This window comes from Sorex araneus, chromosome 5 (assembly GCF_027595985.1).
Source record: "Sorex araneus isolate mSorAra2 chromosome 5, mSorAra2.pri, whole genome shotgun sequence".
In the NCBI taxonomy this organism is placed as follows: Eukaryota; Metazoa; Chordata; class Mammalia; order Eulipotyphla; family Soricidae; genus Sorex; species Sorex araneus.
In genome coordinates, this window is record NC_073306.1 from 133264460 (window position 1) to 133283958 (window position 19499).

General features: G+C 59.8%; 1 protein-coding gene across 1 annotated transcript in view; it reads right to left on the reverse strand.

The window, feature by feature from the left end:
- NFATC2 (nuclear factor of activated T cells 2) overlaps window positions 1-19499 on the reverse strand; it is a 95962-nt gene that overhangs the window by 69638 nt on the left and 6825 nt on the right. Inside the window, exons 2-3 of the mRNA XM_055139260.1 lie at window positions 6579-7581; window positions 3565-3718 (exon numbers count right to left, since the gene is read on the reverse strand). Of these exons, the coding sequence (XP_054995235.1) occupies window positions 3565-3718; window positions 6579-7581 (1157 nt within the window). The remainder of the gene's footprint in view (window positions 1-3564; window positions 3719-6578; window positions 7582-19499) is intronic.

The window sequence follows — 19499 nt, forward strand, 5'->3', positions numbered from 1 at the left end:
ACCGCAAGGGAACACCCACGGCATACTTCTTGATTAAAAAAGGAAAGTGAAAAATAAGGGAGTTTTTCTTCTTCTGCATCATTCTAAAACTAACTTGTGCCCACTGCATGGAGTCACGACTTCTGTTTGCCTCTGGGGGCCCAAGTCCCGGGCGGGGGGTGAGGGGTGGGGGCAGAGGGGTGAGGGGCAGAGGAAGCTGGCCGGGCCCGGGAACGGAATTGGGCCCCTCTTCACTGGGGGCACTTCCTGCCTCCGCTCCCCCAGCACCGGGAAGGCCCAGGGCGGGGGGCCGGCTCGGCTCACCGTGGGGCCCAGGCCAAGGGCGCCCTGGTCCTCTTTTGACTGACCGTCAGCCCCGGGCTCACGCTGCCCAGCTGGTGCCAGGAGAGCAGGCGCGGGGGCCTGGGCGGCTGGGTAGGGGCCGGGGCAGCTGGGTAGGGCCTCAGAGAGAGGGAGAAGTGGGAAGAAGGGGAGGAGGGGAAAATAAAAGCCCACAGGGCTGAGTCTGACGGGGACGAGCACTCCTGGCAGGTCCCCCTGGGTGGGTCCCCAGAAAAACGAACTGTTTGTTTGCAGAAGGAGATAGATGTTGAGGGGTTGCTGAGGAGTTTCTCAGAAAACGGGGCAGCGGGCAAGTAAGCCGGGGAGCCTGTGAGAAAGAGGAAGGAGGGGGGAGGTGACTGCCGGCTTGAGACGTGCGTTTAGAGGACCGTCAGGGCTGGCACTGCCTGAGCGGGGGAAGGGAGTGTGCAAAGGCCCTGGGGCGGGTGTGGGCGCAGGGCTGGGACCAGCAGAGCCAGCTGAGCTGACGGATGCTGCAAACGCGGCTCTGCTTCCTGTGTGGGGCAGGCGTGCAGGGTGCGGACAAGACGGGGAAACCAGTCAGGCTGCTCTCGGTATCAACTGCCACCAGATAAGGCTGATGATGGCACCTGTCAGCCCTGGGAGTGGATGGCGGGTGCTGAGGAAGGGCTGAGGCCCAGCGTCCCCCGCCCTTGGGCAGGTGTCCACTAAAGAAGAGGCAGCACGGGGCTGGAGCGATAGCACAGCGGGGAGGGCCTTTGCCTTGCACGCGGCCAACCCGGGTTCGATCCCCAGCATCCCATAGGGTCCCCCGAGCACCGCCAGGAGTAATTCCTGAGTGTAGAGCCAGGAGTGACCCCTGAGCATCGCCAAGTGTGACCCAAAAAGTGAATAATTAAATATTTTTTTAATTTAAAAAAGAAGAAGAAGAAGAAGCAGAGAAGGGGACACAGTGCCCCGGGCCCTGACACCTGTTCCTGCCAGCCCTGGGCCTCTCTGAGCCTTTTCTCCTGAGACAAGAGGACACAACTCAACCACTCCCAAATTCGCTTTCAAAAAATAAAATGTCAGGGGGTCAGAACGATAATCCAGCAGGGAGGGCGTCTGCACGTGGTCAACCTGAGTTCAATCCCCGGCATCCCATAGGGTCCCCCGAGCACCGCCAGGAGTGATTCCTGAGCACAGAGCCAGGAGTAACCCCCTGAGCATCGCCAGGTGTGACTCAAAAGGCCAAATAACTAAATAAATAAACCAAATAAAAAAAAAAAAGTCAGCTTCTAGTTCCCAAATGAGTCAACGCCAGCGCCAGGAAACCACGCACGCAGGGGCAGGCCCTGGGGAAGGGAAGCTGAGGTTGCCCCTCGCAGGGGCCGAGCGAGCCCGCGGCCCCGCCAGGAGCCGCTCCCAGCCACGGCCACACAGCTGCAGGCAAAGCTGGAGTCCACAGACCCCCACCAGGCCACGCCCAACTTAGGAGGGGGGTTTGTTTCTTGTGGGGAGCAGGGGGCCAGCACCTGGGATGGACACAGGTGGACACGGCCCTCTCGGGGGAGGCGCCCCCAGACTGGACAAGCCTGAGCAGTGAGGACCAAAGACTTTCTCTCCCCACAACTCTGTTGGAAACCGTCAGTGACCAGCACCCGGCCACGTCCTCCGAGGACGGCCAGAGAAGAGGCCAAAAAGGGGAGGAGGGGGCTGGAGCGATAGCACAGCAGGGAGGGCGTTTGCCTTACAAACGGCCGACCCGGGTTCGATTCCCAGCATCTCATAGGGTCCTCCGAGCACCACCAGGAGTAATTCCTGAGTGCAGAGCCAGGAGGAACCCCTGAGCATGGCCGGGTGTGACCCAAAAAGAAAAAAAAAGTGGAGGTAACACATGGGTCCCAGGGTAGCCTCAGGCTGGGTGAGCACAGAGAGCGGTTGGGCCTTTCACACGGCCGACCCGAGTTCGATTCCTCCGCCCCTCTCAGAGAGCCCGGCAAGCTACTGAGAGTATCACGTCTGCGCGGCAGAGCCTGGCAAAGCTCCCCGTGCGTATTGGATATGCCAAAAACAGTAACAGTAAGTCTCTCAATGAGAGACGTTACTGGTGCCCGCTCAACAAATCGATGAGCAACGGGATGACAGTGACAGTGACTATCTGAAGTTAAATCAAAAGCCACAAACATAAAAGATGATCATGAAAAAAAAAAAAGGAAATGTTCACAGTATGAGCAAAGTTTGTTTTTTTTTTAAAAGAGCCCAGAATCCTTAAGCCGGGGATAAGCGTGCAGTGACAGAGTCATGCTTTTGAAAGGAAAAAAAAAAGTGAGCAGCCAGCAGCCAGTTGCTCATAATAGTTATTTTAGATAATTATGTGCCGCTCAGTGCTTTCCCATACTTTCTGCCTTCCACGCAAGAATTTATGCTTCCTGTGAACTCTCCTCTGAAATTCAAACCCCAAATGATGGCTTTGCAAAGTTTCCGTCCGCACACGGGCCTCTGCAGAACTCGGGAACTTTCTCTCGGGGGAGGGAGGAGCAGAGGCCAAGGGGACGGGGCTGGTCTCAACCCTGACCGGCCCAGGAAGACTTTCTCCTCTGGCGGCTGAACTAGCAGCACTGATGCAGCGTCCACGGGCGCCTCTGTCCAGCGAGTGACTCAGACCAGCACCCACCTGCCCCCTCCATCCAATGAGAGACTCAGACCAGCACCCAACCAGGCCCCTATATCTAGAGAGTGACTCAGACCAGCACCCACCAGGCCCCTCCAGCCAGCAAGCAACTCAGACCAGCACCCACCCACTCCCTCTATCAAATGAGAGACTCAGACCAGCACCCACCAGGCCCCTCTGTCCAGCAAGTGACTCAGACCAGCGCCCACCTGCCCCCTCCATCCAATGAGAGACTCAGACCAGCACCCACCCACCCCCTCTATCCCATAAGGACTCAGACCAGCACCCACCAGGCCCCTCTGTCCAGCAAGTGACTCAGACCAGCGCCCACCCGCCCCCTCCATCCAACGAGAGACTCAGACCATCACCCAACCAGGCCCCTATGTCTAGAGAGTGACTCAGACAAGCACCCATCAGGCCCCTCCATCCAATGAGAGACTCAGACCATCACCCAACAGGCCCCTATATCTAGAGAGTGACTCAGACAAGCACTCATCAGGCCCCTCCATCCAATGAGAGACTCAGACCAGCACCCACCAGAGAGCCACAGGGAACCCCAGGGGTGCCCCGGGCTCTCTCTGACCACAGCCTGCCCAGCGAGCTCCTACCTGGACCACAGGGTGGCCCCCCGTGGGCGCCTTCACAGCCCCCCGGCTGCCTTCCGTCTCGTAGTGGGCCCGGTGGTGTGGTTTGGGCTGCACCTCGATCCGTAGCTCGTAGGAGCCCGACTGCTGTGCCAGGGGCCACTCCAGCGGCGGGACACTGGGGAAGGAGAGAGAGTCAGTCTCGGGCCCGCCCGGCCCCCCGCCCCTCTCCTCCCGCAGACCCGCGCACGAGGGAATTCAGAAGACTGTCGCCTTCCAACTTTATCTTAAAATGATTTTTTTAAAGTCCTCGAGGGGGACAGCAGTGCAGCCAGGACACCCGCCCAGCACAGGCCCGACCCCTGTGGGGGTCCCAGCACTACAGGGTCCCCCGAGCGTGGCCAGATGCAGCCCAGAAGAGGACCCCGCAACGCCAGAGGGGGCCCAGGGACCCCCGGCACAGCAGGTCTGAGCCGAACCACATCCTTGGGCCCTTCCCCAGAACCTTCAGGCGCTGACAGAGCCCCTGGGATGCTCCGTTTCCTGGCACAGCAGGGCGAGAGGGGGCCGCGCAGACGCCACGCTGCATCAGACAGGAAGTGCCACTGTGCGGCCCGGCGCCCTGTGACCACACCACAGAGCACAGAGCTCGTATCTCATCAAGGGGGAGTTAACTTAGGGGAGAGGAAGGTTTCTTCCTGCTCGGGTCCGAGCGGGGGCAGGAGAGGACGCGGGAGCCACCCATCAGACACCCCAGTGGGGAGCGAAGGACGGTGGAGGAGGCCAGGCAGGGGTTCGAGGGCCCTCCTCGCCTCGACCCTCCCCTCGGGGAACCAGGAGTCCCGAGAGCTGAGAGTCTCCGATGGCCGCTCGGAGCACCAGCTCCTCCATCCCGCCGGCCCCGACACCCACAACGCTCCTCTCCGCAGGTAGGAAGTGGCCAGGCGCCGAGGCTGCCTCAGTTTCATTTTCAGTCTCCGAGAGGCCCCACACAGAGCCTGGCGGGGGCGCAGGCAGTCGGGATGAGTCAGCGGAAGAGCCGGCTGGGGGCTTCTCGTGCATCTTCATCTCATGCCAAGGTCCCCCCCCCCCGACTGGATCTTCACCTGTGACCTCCAGGTGGGGGGAGGGGGAATCCTCGTAGCCCACGTGGGGGGCACGTGAGTCAAGCACCGCCGGCCTGCACCACTGCTTGGGGCATCCGAGCACATAACGCCGGTTTCCTGAGACCACGCGGAAAAGGCAGCCGACGCTCCTCGTCCAGTGCTCCCCAGGTCCTCCGCTGGGGTGCCTCGGGTCAGAGCAACTTCTCTGAACCAGACCCAGGAAGACGCCTCCGTTAGGCGCCACTCGGCCACAGGGCCGGGCGCTTGCCAGCTTCCCAGAAAGGGCTCGAGGCAAGGGCCCCTCGCAGGAAAGCGCCGGGCACTGCCCACACCCGGTTTCCCTGTCATCAGCTGCGAGAAGATACAGCACAGCAGCCCCCGCTTAGTCACAGGGCAGGGGGGGAACACTCCAAGGCCCCCGGGATGCCTCGGAGAGCATCGGTCCTTGGGTCCATGCGCGCAGTCACGCCCAGTTCATGCCTCTGACACAGTAGTACCCTAAATCCGACAGCTCAGTTCTACCCACGCCCAGTCACAGTGGGGAGGCCTTTCCTGCGTCTCCCGTGGTGTTTGGGGATCACGGTTGGCCACCAGTGATGACCAGGAGGGGGACAGAGCCACAATACCAAGCGGTGTGAGCTGCAGGGGGCTCACGGGGCCAACGCCTCATCCGTCACAGCGGGGCTGGGGGGCAGCCCCCTTCACACCCCAGCATGACCATAGCCACCAGGTCAGTGGGCCACCCCCCACCCCCACCGGGCGGGCGGGGAGTTGGGAACCACTGTTGGATCAGCTCGGTCACGGCTGCCTCCACAGCTGTTGTGAAAAGGTCGGAGGCCACTTTCTAGAAGTTACCGTCCGATGTGACTCCCGCCCTCATGTGCCAGCACACTTCAGCTCCTCCCAGCGGCCCCCGGAGGCCCTCGCCCTGAGGTCTCGGGGTGCCCGGACTCTCACTGTGGCCTCCCTGAAGTGCCAGATGCCACTGAACTTTCGCCTGCGGCAAATCCTCTAGCTTCATTCTTGCCCCCCAGGAGGGGCGTTCAAAAGTCTGCAGAACGAGGCTGATATTTTTTTTTTTAATCACTTTACCACTCGGTATCTCCGGAAGTTTCACAAGACTCCGTGCGTTGATAGACTGCTGTTCAGTTTGGTTCTGGACGAAGCCTTTGACGAGTGACATCGATGCTAACAATTAAACCTCAGAGTCGGTGCAAGACTCTGCCTCTGAGTTCCAGTCCCCCGCTGATGTCCAGGCGTGCCCGGAGAAGCCATGCTGTGAGACTGTCCCGACGGTCCCTCGATTCGGTCCCTCGACTCGTTCTCAGGGTCTTCGCTTGCTTTGTTTGCAGACAAAGCCCCTCCACTCCCCCTCGTGGGATGTTCTGGTCAGTCTCTGGTCGCTGGTGCACTGGCTCCTTGGACACTAAGCGCCCCACCCCACCCAGAACCTCAGGGCCGGCCGCCTCGGGCTCAGGACGGAGCTGTATGAGTCCCTGAGACAGCTGTATCCGCGGCCAGTGGCAGCACTGGGACCCCCGCCCGGGGAGACCCCCACGCCCACCCCAGCTTTCCCCTGCAGCTTCCCTGTAGCTGGGGTCCCCTACTGGCCAGGCCAGTGTCCGTCCAGACCCGACAGGAAGTGACTGGGCACTGCCAACCAGGTTGGCTCGGGGTCACGAGATGTCAGTTCCAGGCTGACCCTCGGCCCCTGTCCACTGCTGTCCCCGACCCCCTCCTGGGCCCATCACAGTGCGGAGCAGGTGCATGACAATCAGGGTGGACTGGTCACTCCTCCCGGGGCCCTCCGAGCGGCCACGGCATCCGGGGACTGCCGTCCACGGGCCACTCGGCGGCCGCCCTCCCAGCACAGGCGCTGCCCCGCCCCCTGCCCCCTCGCCGTGCCCCGCCCCCTCGCCGGTCATCACTCACCTGCAGATGGAGAACGGGGGCGGCACCAGCTGCTTGGGCCACGTGGGCGTCACCAGCAGGATGGACTCGGGCGCCGAGTTCCTCCGCTCCTCCTCCGGCTCGCTGGGGCCCAGGAACTCCACGGCCGGGTAGAGGTGGTGGGCCAGGCCGGCCTTGGCCGGGGCGGCCGAGCCGGGCCCCCGCTCCGCGCTGGTCTTCCACATCTTGGACGGGATGCCGCAGGAGTCGGCCGCCAGGCTGCTGAGCGCGTCCATGATCACGCTGGAGCCGGCCGCGGCGGGCGGGAAGCCGGCCGAGGGGCCTTCGTCCGGGGGCTGCGGCGAGGGGCTGCGGGAACGCTGGGGCGAGGCTCCGGGCAGCAGCGCGGCGGCCGCCGCCCCGGCACACGAGTGCCTCCGCTTGGCTCCGGGCGACGAGGAGCGCGAGGCCGGGCGGGGCGCGGGCGAGGGGTGGCCCAGGCAGCTGTCCTCGGCTAGGCTGGTCCGAGGCGACATTATGGGCGAGGTTCTGGGGGAATAATGAGCAGGGATGTTTTGAAACTGGGGACACAGGTCCTCGGGCCCGCAGCCGCCGCCGCCGTTGTTGGGCGAGACGCAGGGCGAGGTACAGGGGGAGAAGGAGTCGGAAATGAAGCTGGCAGAGGACGCGCTGCTCGCGGGGCTCAAGCAAGGCGGGTCGCGGTAGCCCTCCAGGCCGGGCACGGGCAGCGTGAAGCCGCAGGGGGGCTGCGGCCCCCCCGGCAGGCCGGCGGCGGCGGCGGTGGCATCTCTCCCGCCGAGGGACCCTCCCGCCTGATTCAGTTCGTGGGACGGAGTGATCTCAATCCGCGGGCTCACGCTCAGAGTCCCTGATGGCTTCACTGCGCTCAGAAAGTTCTGGGCCCCCACCCTAGCCGGCTCTCCGAATCGGGGCTCCCCCAGGAGCTGGGGGTCATAGTCCGGAGCGGCATCCGGGTACGCGAGTCCGGCGGACGGGCTGCCGACCTTACGTGCGCTCGGCTCTTCTGGAAAGAGAAGGGGGGAGGGGGGGTCTTTTTAAGCCTCTCGAACAGAACAGTCAGCGCTGGGGGTGGGGGGTGGGGGTGCCTACCTACATCCCCGCTGTTGCCAGACCCCCTAGGCGGAAACTGTCCCTCCTTCCTTGGAGGGGCTGCGGTGCCAAGAGCGGGGCGCGGGGGGCTCCTCCAGGCCGACCACTCGGCGCCTGGGGGTCCGCGCGGCCTGTGGGGCTACCAGACGTCTGTGTCCCGGGCCGCCTAGAAGGTGTGGGCTCGGCCGGGCGACACCTACTGCACCAAGGCCCCGGGGAGGGGGGCCTGCAGGACACACACCCAGAAGTACCCCCGAGAGCGAGGACCTGGACCCTGTATCTCATCTAAGCCTCGACCCCATGTCCCGGCGGACACTGGGGCCCCAGGACGGAGGGTCCCTGAAGACACAGAATGGGCAGGAGCAGAGTCACACACACACACACACGCACACACACGCACACACACACATGCACACACGCACACGCACGCACGCACACGCACACCACCGGGGCTCCCTAAGGCAGTGCCAGAGCAGAACAGAATCCACAGACTTCAAACGCAGGGAGGGAGCGGGCGGCAGCCGGACCTGGAACCTTCTAGAAAGGAACCAAGGCTGGGTGTCGATTGCCCAGGGACAGACACCCTATCGCCGCTTTGCCTCGGTCCGGCCCTCGCTCTTCCCCTCACAGGCCTGGTTTCCTGCCCGTCACCCGCCGTGTCTGACCGCTCGGCACTCCCGAGGCTGGGCTGGCGAGTGGCCCCCATGCACAAGACTCCTCCCTGCGAGCCCAGCCTCTCCCCTGCCCGCGGGGTCACCTCTCCCTCTCGGCCTGAGCCCTCAGCAGCGGCCCGAGCTTTCCCGGCAACTCCCCAGTGCGTCCGCGTGGCTGCCCCAACGCCCGTGCGACGACGCCAGCCCCACCAAAAACTCGCCCGCACGGCCCCCTGCGGCTCCCTGCAGCCCTCCCGTCGGCACTTCTCTGCAGGGAAGTCCTGGCCCCCAGTGCAGGGCAGGCAAACTAGTCCCGGGCCAAATCCGGCCCGCAGGTTGTGTTTGTGAATAAAGTCTTATTGAAACACCTACTCCGGCCCACAGGTTGTGTTTGTGAATAAAGTCTTGTTGAAACACCTGCTCACGTCCTTGGCGTCTAAGGGCTACTCTTACAGCAATCACGCTGGTTCTGGTGACGGACGCTGTGTGGTCACCACGGCTGAACTGTCTGACCATCTAGGGGCGGCGGTGAGCCAAGCCACGGCCGCCAAGCACATGGAACCCGCGAGAAACTGGGGAGTGACTGGCTTTGCTCCCACGCTTCCTGCTGCCTCCACGGCTGCCAGTGCACACACACACACACACACATCATACACTCACACACATTCACACATACAGTCACACACGCACTCACATCTACATACACATACATACACGATCATACACTCACCCCCACACACTCACACATGCAATCACACAATCACACACAGTTACACGTACATTATACATGTACACTCATATTCAAACACATCATACCTTCACACACTAACACAATCACACACACACACATACTCACACTTTTTTAAACACCACATACTCATACACAACACAGTCACATTCATACACTCTCACACACACACACACACACACAGAGCCTCACACGCATTCACATACGCCGACCGCACAGCTCTCCTCTACAGAACTAAGGCTGCCCCTCCCCGTGCCGCCTTCTCCAGCACACCTCAGCTCCAGTGCTCCCAGCAGGGCCCCCGAGTCCTCCCACTGTCGCCTTCCCGGCTCCTGCCACACCAGCGGCCGGGCTACACTTCCTGTCTCCCCGCACTCTCATCCCGGGACCTCCACAGTGCCGGCCACAAGGCACCCCCCCCCGCTCCCCACGAGATCTCCTCGAGGCTGGCGAATTCATGAACGAAGTGCGTTGGAGAAAACTCTGTGCCGTTGAAACTACTCACGGGTGCAAAGAGCTAAAGAGAACCCCGAGAGATGGCGAGGGGGTAGGAGCACCTCAAACGCCGAATGTCATGACCCCAGAGACAGAGGACATCGCTTTTAGAAATGCATCCATGGATGAAACTTCATATGCACCCAAAGAAGCCAATGGGAGTTGGCTGCCCTGCCGCATCCTGCAGAAACAGGGGGCCCATCAGCTGCGGACATGTTACATTCTAGCAAGTTCACCCCAGAGGATACAGTACCCAGAGGCAGAAAAGTGAAAGGGAAGGGCCGGAAGAAACTTGGCCCATGCAGGACTAGAGAGGGCGTACATGTGCACACACAGTGCAGCAGCATGCACGGGGGACACACGCACACAGGGACTGTGCACACACAATCCAGGAGGATGCACTTGAGCTCACACACGTGCACACCAGACACAGCGGGAGGCAGGGTTGCAAATACAATGCCTCAGGGGGTTGTGATCACACACATGCATGTAATTGGTGCACAGAATGCCTGTGTGCTCACACGAGTATACCCACAGTGCTGTGGGGTGCCTGTGTGCTTGCACGGGTACACACACAATGCTCATGCATGCGCATACTTGTTGCTGTGGGATGTGTGTGCTCCCTTGCACACACACACACACACACACACACACACACACACACCACTGCAGTATGCATGGGCTCTCTCTGGAAATCGCAGGTGAGAGTGGTTTTCTCCAGAGAGAGGTCCTAAGATTTAGGGAGCAGTGACACGGCAGAAAGCCGACTGATCTGTGTTACAGGGAGGAAAGACAGTATAATTCCCCAAGGGAAATCTTTATTTTCTAGGCAGGGGGCTGATCAGAGGGATATGCAGGAAAGCCACCTGGTTCCGGACGCAGGAAACTGATGTTCTTCTCTGCCGCTAGAGAGCTAGGGGACCTTGGAAAAGTCCTGCACGACTCTGGCCTGATCTTATCACAACAGCCTCCTCACTTGCTTCTGGCCCGGAAACCCTCTGCATTTTCTAGCTAGATCTGCTGAGGGCTAGATTCTCAGGAAGCTACAGCTCACTATCAACTTGTATTTGCATGCATGCAAACACACACACACACGCGCGCGCACACAGACACACACAGAGACACACACAGACACACACACAGAGCTTCACAGGTAGCAAACAGCAGGGGTTCTAATCCAAGAAAAGGTCAGTGTCAAACCATGTCTGACATCAACAACCCTCTGCTGTCCCAACCAATAAAACAAGAGTCTCGTGGCACAAATTCTGGCCTTATCAGAAAGCCTGAGTCATGTCTTATCAGAAACGCACCCTGGGTTGCTGTGGACAGTCACAGGACTGGCTCTGCACACGCCACTCACACCCCCCGGGAGGCCTGAACACAGAGACATGGTTCAAACAAAAAGCAACTGCCTCTCACTCCGCCGAGTGGCAAGATTTCTTGGCGCTCCCCTAGATTTTGAAAGTTAAATAACAAGCAGGAAACACAAAGGTGAATTGCTTGGTGGTTTTTTTGGTTGGGTTTTTTTTTTGGGGGGGAGGGGGAGGCACACCCAGCGATGCTCAGGGCTTACTCCTGGCTCTGCACTCAAGAATGACTCCTTGGCGGTGCTCGGGCCGGGGTGGGGGGGCATGGGATGCTGGGAATCGAACCTGGGTCTGCCACGTGCAAGGCAAACGCCCTCCCCGCTATTCTCTCTGGCCCCCAACATGAAGGTCATTTATATCATTCCTCTCTAAGGCTCCTGGGTGGGGGTTGGCTGTGATTTCCCCAGATCAAGGGCTCATCATCACATCTCTTTAAGCAGTGGGTTCTTCACGTTTCATCGTCAACACCTGCGCCATGCACACAGCTCCCGCCTGCCACCACAGTGCCCACAGCGCCTCCGCCAAGGCCTTTTCATCTCGGAACCGCCCCCCCCTCTCCCTCTGCTTTTCCAGAAACTTTGCTTTTCCTCCCCGGGATCTCTGCAACCACCTCTTCTCTCCTTTACTTATAAATATTTACTTCCATCCACTCACCAACGACTTTGTGAGGAGACGTTACACCCCACCAGTGGAGAATCGGTACCAGCTCACTTAAGAGGGACGCAGCACGAGAGCAAGGGCAGATCAGGGAGATGAGGGCGAACCACAAGAAAAACGCAAGTTACTAAAATTAAGTGAGACTGGGGACCAAAGCTCAGGGCTGGAGTCTGTACGCTCAGCTCCCTTGAGGCCCTGGGCGAAGCCGCAACAAGCCCAGATTTTTAAGAGCAGCTGTTCGAAGACTGTCGCCACATGGAGAAGGACCCCGCCACCATCCGCGTGCAGCGCTGAAGCCCACCTGGGGTCTGCAGCCTTTTTGTAAGGCTAGAGGCGGAGGAGGGAAAGGAGGGAAAGAAAGAAAAGCATTCAACTCGGACACAGCTGGGCAGTGGACAAGGTGCTGGCCTTGCACGCAGCCGACCCAGGTTCAGTCCCCGGCATACGGTCCCCTGAGCATTGCCAGGAATGATCCCTGAGCACAGAGTCAGGAGTCAGCCCTGAGCACTGCCAGGTGTGGTGCAAGAGCCAAAAACAGACAGGGCAGCACCTCCGGGAGATGTCTCCAGAGACCGCGATCAGAAAGACAAGGAGAAGGCCACTCTGCCAGCTGCTCCTCACGGTCACCTAAAGTCCACCCCCGGAGCCGAGAGGCCCCTAACCCACTTGAGCACTCAGAGGTGTGGGCAGAGATGAGGGGCCACAGGTGGCTACTCTGGATACTCTGCGCCCACTGCCTTTGCCCATGCTGTTCCCGGGTCCAAAACTCCCTTCCATCCCCTGCCCTTATTTCTTCTAGCGTGTAACTCTGGTCCATCGGGACATTTCTTGGGCCGCCTCCGCTCTCCGCCCTCCCTGAGTCCTCTGCCAAGAAGGCAGCTTTTTCTCAGTGATTCCGGGACCCCAAGTCTCACTAGGAAGTCTCTGCTCCCTGGATTCTGGATTCTTCTCCCTCCTTGCTGGGCTAGTGAGCTTTCTGCTGGCAGGCAGGGGTCAGGAACCACCCCACGCAGGGCCGGGGAGACAGGACAAAAGGGATGAGACACATGCTTTGCTCACAGGAAGCCCGAGTCCCATCCCAGGGGCCATGGATGTGTCCTGAGCACTGCTAAGAGCAGCCCTCGAGCACGGGAACTAGAAATAGATCCTGAGCACTGCGAGGTGTGGCCCAAAAATAATCATACACACACACACACACACACACACACACACACACACACACGCACCTCTCTAAACTCATCTGCCCAGTGTGTCCTGCAGGGCAGACTCACCCCAGCCAGACCCCCAGCTGAGAGCCATAGCCTGTGAGCCTCAGGGGTGACCCCCAGCAGACACCCCCACAAGCCCAGCACACCCACCGTGAGTCAGGCCACTGAAATGATTCAGAAACACCAGCCGCTGGCCTCACGTTCACCTTTCCCTGCCACGAACCCCAGGTCAGGTGTATTCCCAAGAGCCAGACCCCAGGAATTGGGGGGAGATCGCTAGTCCTTCTCAGTAACTGCTGCCCTCCACAAGCCCACCCCGTCCGAGAAGCATCTGCAGGAGACCCCGACTCAGACCTCCCTGGGTGCAGAAGCCCCAGCTCTGTGACTGGCCCCCACTGTGGGAGTGCCTGGGGGGGGGACCGGCAGAAACCAGAGTGGGGGCCCCCAGCATGGGTGCACCATCTCCTCCAGCCCAGAAAGGCCTGACCCCACACTCTGGGAAGTGCGCAGCGGCTGGGGTGGGGGGATGGGGCCGTCCTCCTGACAACTAGGGCACATTCTTCTAGAATGTTCGGCCACCATCCCTTTGTGCTGGGATGAAGGCAATGATGACTTTTCGAGGCCTACTCGGGCCACGTGGCGGGGCGGTGGGGACGGGCACTGTGCCAGGGACTCCTTTGTTACACCCCCAGGGACATGCGGCTGAGCCTGCAGTGGCCAGCCGGTGCCAAGCTGCCCAGCCAAGAGCGCGGGAGAAAAGGCGCCGCAGAGCGGCCCCTGCGCTGTCCGTCTGGGGCTCCAGGCGGCGGAGCTCTCAGGAAGCAGCAGAGAATGAGTGAAACAGAAACCCAGCCCGGGATCCCGCCAGGGCGGCTGCCCCGCGGCCAGGGCCGGCAGAGCGTTTAGCAGGACGTGGAGGAGAGGTGCCAAGGGCTGGCCAGCCGAGGTGCGGCTGAGACATCACAGTCTGTCGCCATGGCACCGCGGAGGATGCCCCAGCGGCGCGCCCTGGTGCGGGGGCGCGCGGGGAGCAGTGGACCCCGCCAGCTCCGTGCACGCGGGCTGCAGGAGGGCAGGTGGACGGGATTTTCACCCAGGGCCACGCGCTTCCCTGAAAAGCTGCAGAAGACCCGCTGTGGGCTCAGAAATGCAACCCGCGCACTTTGCAAAGAGCCCCCACCCCCCCATCCCGCTCCCTCAGCGCGCGCGCACAAGGCGGGCATCGGGTTCCCAACGGTGAATCGTGTGTTAATAATGACCAGGAATCAGGCTGGCACACCCTTCTCTGAGGAATGACACGCACAGGCCCTGGGCATGAAAGGTGAGAAAATGCACGTGAAGTCCAGGCTGGAAGCAACAGAAAGAAGCTTGGGAGCGGTTTTCCCTCCAGGCCTGCAACTTGGAGCCCCCTGGAGAGCAGTTTGGCCCTTCGCTGACCTTGTCTGTCCTCCCAACACAGGACAGCCAGGATGCAACACAGGACAGCCAGGACCCTCGGAGCTGCTCGGGGGCAGCTGGCCGTGGGCCCCCCTCCCACCCACGAGGAGGACCCGGGCCCAGGACATCTGCAGAGCTTCTTCCTGATTGGGTGCCCGGGAAGCGGTCTGCAAAACCACTTTCTGATTGGCTGCTGGGGAAGCTGGCTGAAAAGCCGCTCCCTGATTGGCTGCTGGGGCATGCGGAGCCATGCACATAAGCCCCACTAAGTATGCCTAGAGACCCCAACTGCAGGCTCCGAGGTCATCGTGGGGAATGGGAGCAGACAGCTGTGAGGCTCATCGCCGACCCTGGCCTAGGATAGAGAGAGTCACCCTTGCCGGGTGGGTCCGTCCTGAGGCTCTGACTAGCGGCGCTCATGAACTCCCAAAGTGCTGAGACCTTGGGGATTATTCCTCTCAACCACGCCCCTCGCTGCAGTTTACACAAGCCCCATCTCCATGAGACCGAAGGGGAGACTGTCGCTCAGCAAAGCACAGACCTGCCCCCAATCCTTCAAGCAGGGACTCACTTCCCAGTGGAGACAGAAGGACGGACAGACAGACACTTCCCGACTTGGACAGACGGACACAATTTAACAGGCGCCTGGGCGGCATCTCTGTATCACTCAAAGCCCAGAAGAGCGCGAGACAGTCCTTCCTCGGCTTCCTCAAGGAAAGCACAAGGGGCCATCTGCTCAGAAGACTCAGAAAAGGCCAGATGAGGCTCCCTCAGAAGCAGACAGAAGGCCCCGGTCAGGGTCCACCCAGGACCAAGGCCAGCAGACAGCCTCCTCTCTTATCCTCTAGCCACAAGCTTCTCATCCACTGGGGTGTAGGGGCGGGGGCATGTAACTGGATGTGGTGGTCGTGAAATTTTTGTTCTAAAACACATTCAGGATTAGTTATCAGTAGATGCTTGACATGCTCACCTCCTTCCTAGACTCAGGGTCAAGGAAAAATCTATCAGGCAAAAGGGGGTCACAAGTGGAGTAGGTTTAACACATCCAGGCGCTGGTGCATTTATCATATTTAACAGCTGGAGCTGGAGCTAAGTGTCACTTAGGTTCTGCTTAAACTGCAGCACGTAAACAGTGTCAGCATGCTAAGAAACCCCACTCCGTGGCTGCAGCGATCGTACAGCGGGGAGAGTGTCTGCCTTGCACAGGGCCAACCTGGGTTCTACCTCCAGCATCCCATACGGTCCCCAGAGGACTCCCAGGAGTAACTCCTGAGTGCAGAGCCAGGAGTACCACCTGAGCATTGCTGGGTGTGGCCCAAACACAACCACAACAACCACCACCACAACAACATCCCTGCTCAGTGGGCCAAAATAATATTTCAGTGGGTAGGACGTTTGCTTTGCCTGTGGTTGACCAGATGCCCTCCGCAGTCTCCCATGTGGTCCCTGAGCCCACCAGGAGTGACCCCTGTGCACAGAGCCCAGAGTAAGCCCTGCACACGGCTGAGTGTGGCCGCAGAAGAAACGGTGCTCAAACCAACTCAGCCCTGACCACTCCTCGTCCTGACGCCAATGCCCAACGCCCTGCCTGGCCCTGCCTACCACAGCGGATCTCCACCTTTCTTTCATTTCACTCAAACTCCAAGTGGAAACTTCCCCTCACGGACCGCGGGCCACGTCCCTCTCAGCCTGGGCAGAGATTTAAAACAAATTCCACACTGGCTGGCAGGTTCCTCTTCATTAATACTTTCCCCTGGGGCCGGCCCTGCGGGACCTCGTTCCTGGGGCCCAGCACTCTTGATCAGGGGGCCCTGCCAGCCCAGGTCATTAACGGCATTGCTCCGTCCTCCCTGGCAGAGGAGGTGATGTCACGGGCTGTGGGCTTCAGGCCTGCACCCGCTGCCAGGGCATCGTGCAGAGAAACTGCCCCTGGCTGTCGTCCCCAGAGTAAGGGGGCGCTCTGGGGCTGAACACTCTCCTTCTCTCTGCCTTTGCAGACATGCTCCGCCATGTTCTGCTCAGGACCGTTCTAAGCCCGGGCTCTGAAGCACCAGCCCCTTTCTTCCCTCCAGGAAGCTGCTAACTTAACATTCTGCCAAGCTGCCTTTCGGAGATTCACTGAAAAGCCACCTGAGGGGCTGGAGCAATAGCACAGCGGGGAGGGCGTTTGCCTAGCACACGCGGCCAACCTGGGTTCGAGTTCGGGTTCTATTCCCAGCATCCCATAGGGTACCCCCTTCCCACGAGCACTACCAGGAGTAATTCCTGAGTGCATGAGCCAGGAATAACCCCTGTGCATTGCCGGGTGTGACCCAAGAAGCAAAAAAAAAAAAAAAAGAGGTGTTGGAGCCATAGCACAGTGAGTAGGGCGTTTGCCTTGCATGAGGCCGACCCAGGTTCGATTCCCAGCATCCCATAGGGTCCCCTGAGCACCGCCAGGGGTGATTCCTGAGTGCAGAGCCAGGAGTGACCCCTGTGCATCGCTGGGTGTAACCCAAAAAGCAAAAAAAAGAAAGAAAGAAAGAAAGAAAGAAAGAAAGAAAGAAAGAAAGAAAGAAAGAAAGAAAGAAAGAAAGAAAGAAAGAAAGAGAGAAAGAAAGAAAGAAAGAAAGAAAGAAAGAAAAAGAAAGAAAAAGAAAAGCCACCTGAGTTCTCTGAAAAGGCCCCGTGGAGAAGACCCTCCTTCCCCCAGATCTGAGGCAGCTGAAGGCCCCAGAGGCCAGTTCCAGGAGGCAGAGGAAGGACGCTCCGCGGTGCTGCCTTGCGCCCTCCCGACACCCCCTCTGACAGGCTACTTTGGCAGAGGGAAAAGCAGCGACGGGTCCCGGCTGACAGCGGGCTTCTGGCACGAATGCTGGCCGGTGGGAAACCAGGGAGCCAGGAGAAGCTCCTCAGGGTGCGGCTGAGAGAAGCCAGCCATGCACCCAGCCATGCAGATACCCGGGGAAGGGGCCGTAGTCTCGGGCAGGCCAACAGCACGGAAGGCAGACGGGGCGGCCCTGAAGGGACAGGGAAAGCCGGGTCCCTCGAGCAGGCGAGCGTCTGGTATTGCTCCTGTTTCAGGCAATCGACCGTGGGAAGATAAGAGGAGCCGAGAGGCAGCACAGGGAGAGGGCACTTGCCTTGGACGTGGCGGACCCAGGTTTGATGCCTGGCACCACACAGCGTCCCCAAGCACCGGCAGCAGTGATTCCAGAGCAGGAGCCGGGAATCAGACCTGGGCACCACTGGGCGTCCCCCACCCTCCCCCTCGAACATCCCTCCCCCCCGGAAAAGGACAAGAAATGTTAACTCCAGACCTTGGAAATGAAGTGAGCCTGCAATCATTTTAGGTCTCGTGCTAGTTTTTGATTCTCTGGGTCCTAATCTTCGAGTGCTGTGGGCCAATCTAGTAATGAAATACTCTAGTGTTGGGGTTCAATGGGAAGAAATTGGGGTGGGGCTCAGGGGATTCGCGGGAGAGAGGAAGCCCTCTGGCCTCGGTCCCTGGCCCTTGGAGCTGGGCAGTGGAGTGAATGATGCCACAGGCTCTTCTTTCCCCGTTTGGGAGAAGGTTCCGGAGAAAGCCCGGTGCCTTCCTCCCGCCCTAGGGTGACACCGGGGCTTAGCAGTCGCTCTCCCTGGGAGGACTCAGCTGGCCCCTGACTCAGTTTGGGGACAGGAACCTCCCACCTGCAGCCACCAGCCAGGAAAGCTGAGTTGGGCCAAAACTCTGCCTGTGGCTATTTCCGGTGCTGGTGGGGGAGGGAGGGCGGCTGGGGGGGGAGGAGGGAGAGGGGGTGCAGGGGAAGAGGAGGAAGTCCCTTTGTGGGGAGAAACCACAAGGCGCCTCACACTGAGCCCTCCTCCGTGGCTGCTGCCTCCCGGCCCTGACACAGGGGTCCCAGGGGCCAGGGAAGGACCCCCGTCCCCGACCGCAGCTGTCACAGGCTGGACACCAAGGAGCCACTCAGTGCTGGGCTGAGGCAGGGCCAAAGGTGGGTCTGTAACGTCAACTCTGAATGCACAGCGCGCGTGTGAGGGACACGGTGGCACCACGCAGCCCAGGAGCAGCGGAGACTCTTGCTGTCCTGCTCACACCACCCCAAGTTCCCCAGAGACTGGGGGCAAGATGCTGCTCCAAAGAGCCAAGGTGGCTGAAAACGGGAGCTGGGAGAGGCCTGGGAGGCCACCAACACCAACAGCACCAAAACCAACATCACCACCAACGCCAAAAGTACCACAGTCAACACTGCCACCAACACTAACATCAACACCACCAGCACTAACAACACCGTCACCAACAACGCCAGCACCACCAGCACCAACAACACCATCACTACGGGTACCAACACTGTCATCAACAACACCAGCACCACCAGCACCAACAACACCATCACTACCAGTACCAACACTGTCACCAACACCATCACCACCAACACCAACACTGGCACCAACACCAGCACCAACACCACCAACACCAACACTGGCACCAACAACACCATCACTACCAGCACCAACAACACCATCACTACCGGTACCAACACCATCACCAACAACACCAGCACCACCAGCACCAACAACACCATCACTACCAGTACCAACACTGTCACCAACAACACCAGCACCACCAACACCAACACTGGCACCAGCACCACCAACACCAACACTGGCACCAACAACACCATCACCAACAGCACCAGCACTGTCACCAACACCATCACCAGCACCAAAACCATAACCACCAGCACTAACAACACCATCACCAACAACACCATCACAAGTACTAACAACACAATCACCAATAACACCAGAACCACCAGCACTAACAACACCATCACCAACACCATTAGCACCAGCACCAACAACACTGTCACCAACAACACCAGCACCACCATCAGCACCAGCACCATAACCACCAGCACTAACAACACCATCACCAACAACACCATCACCAACAACACCAACAGCACTGTCACCAACAACACCGCCACCAACACCGTCATCACCATCATGCTTGTCTTTGATTCTCTGAGTTTTTATCTTTGAGCACTACAGGCCAATCTATTAATAAAATACTCTAGTGTTGGGATTTGATGGAAAGAAATCGGGGCAGGGCTCAGGGAATCTGCCAGGAGGGGGGAAGTCCTCTGGCCTCGGTCCCTGTCACCACCAGCACTAACAACACTACCACAACGCCATCACCAGCAGTAATACCACCAACACCAAGAACACCATCACTACCAACATCAACACATCACCACCCCAGCCATCAACACTAATAACAC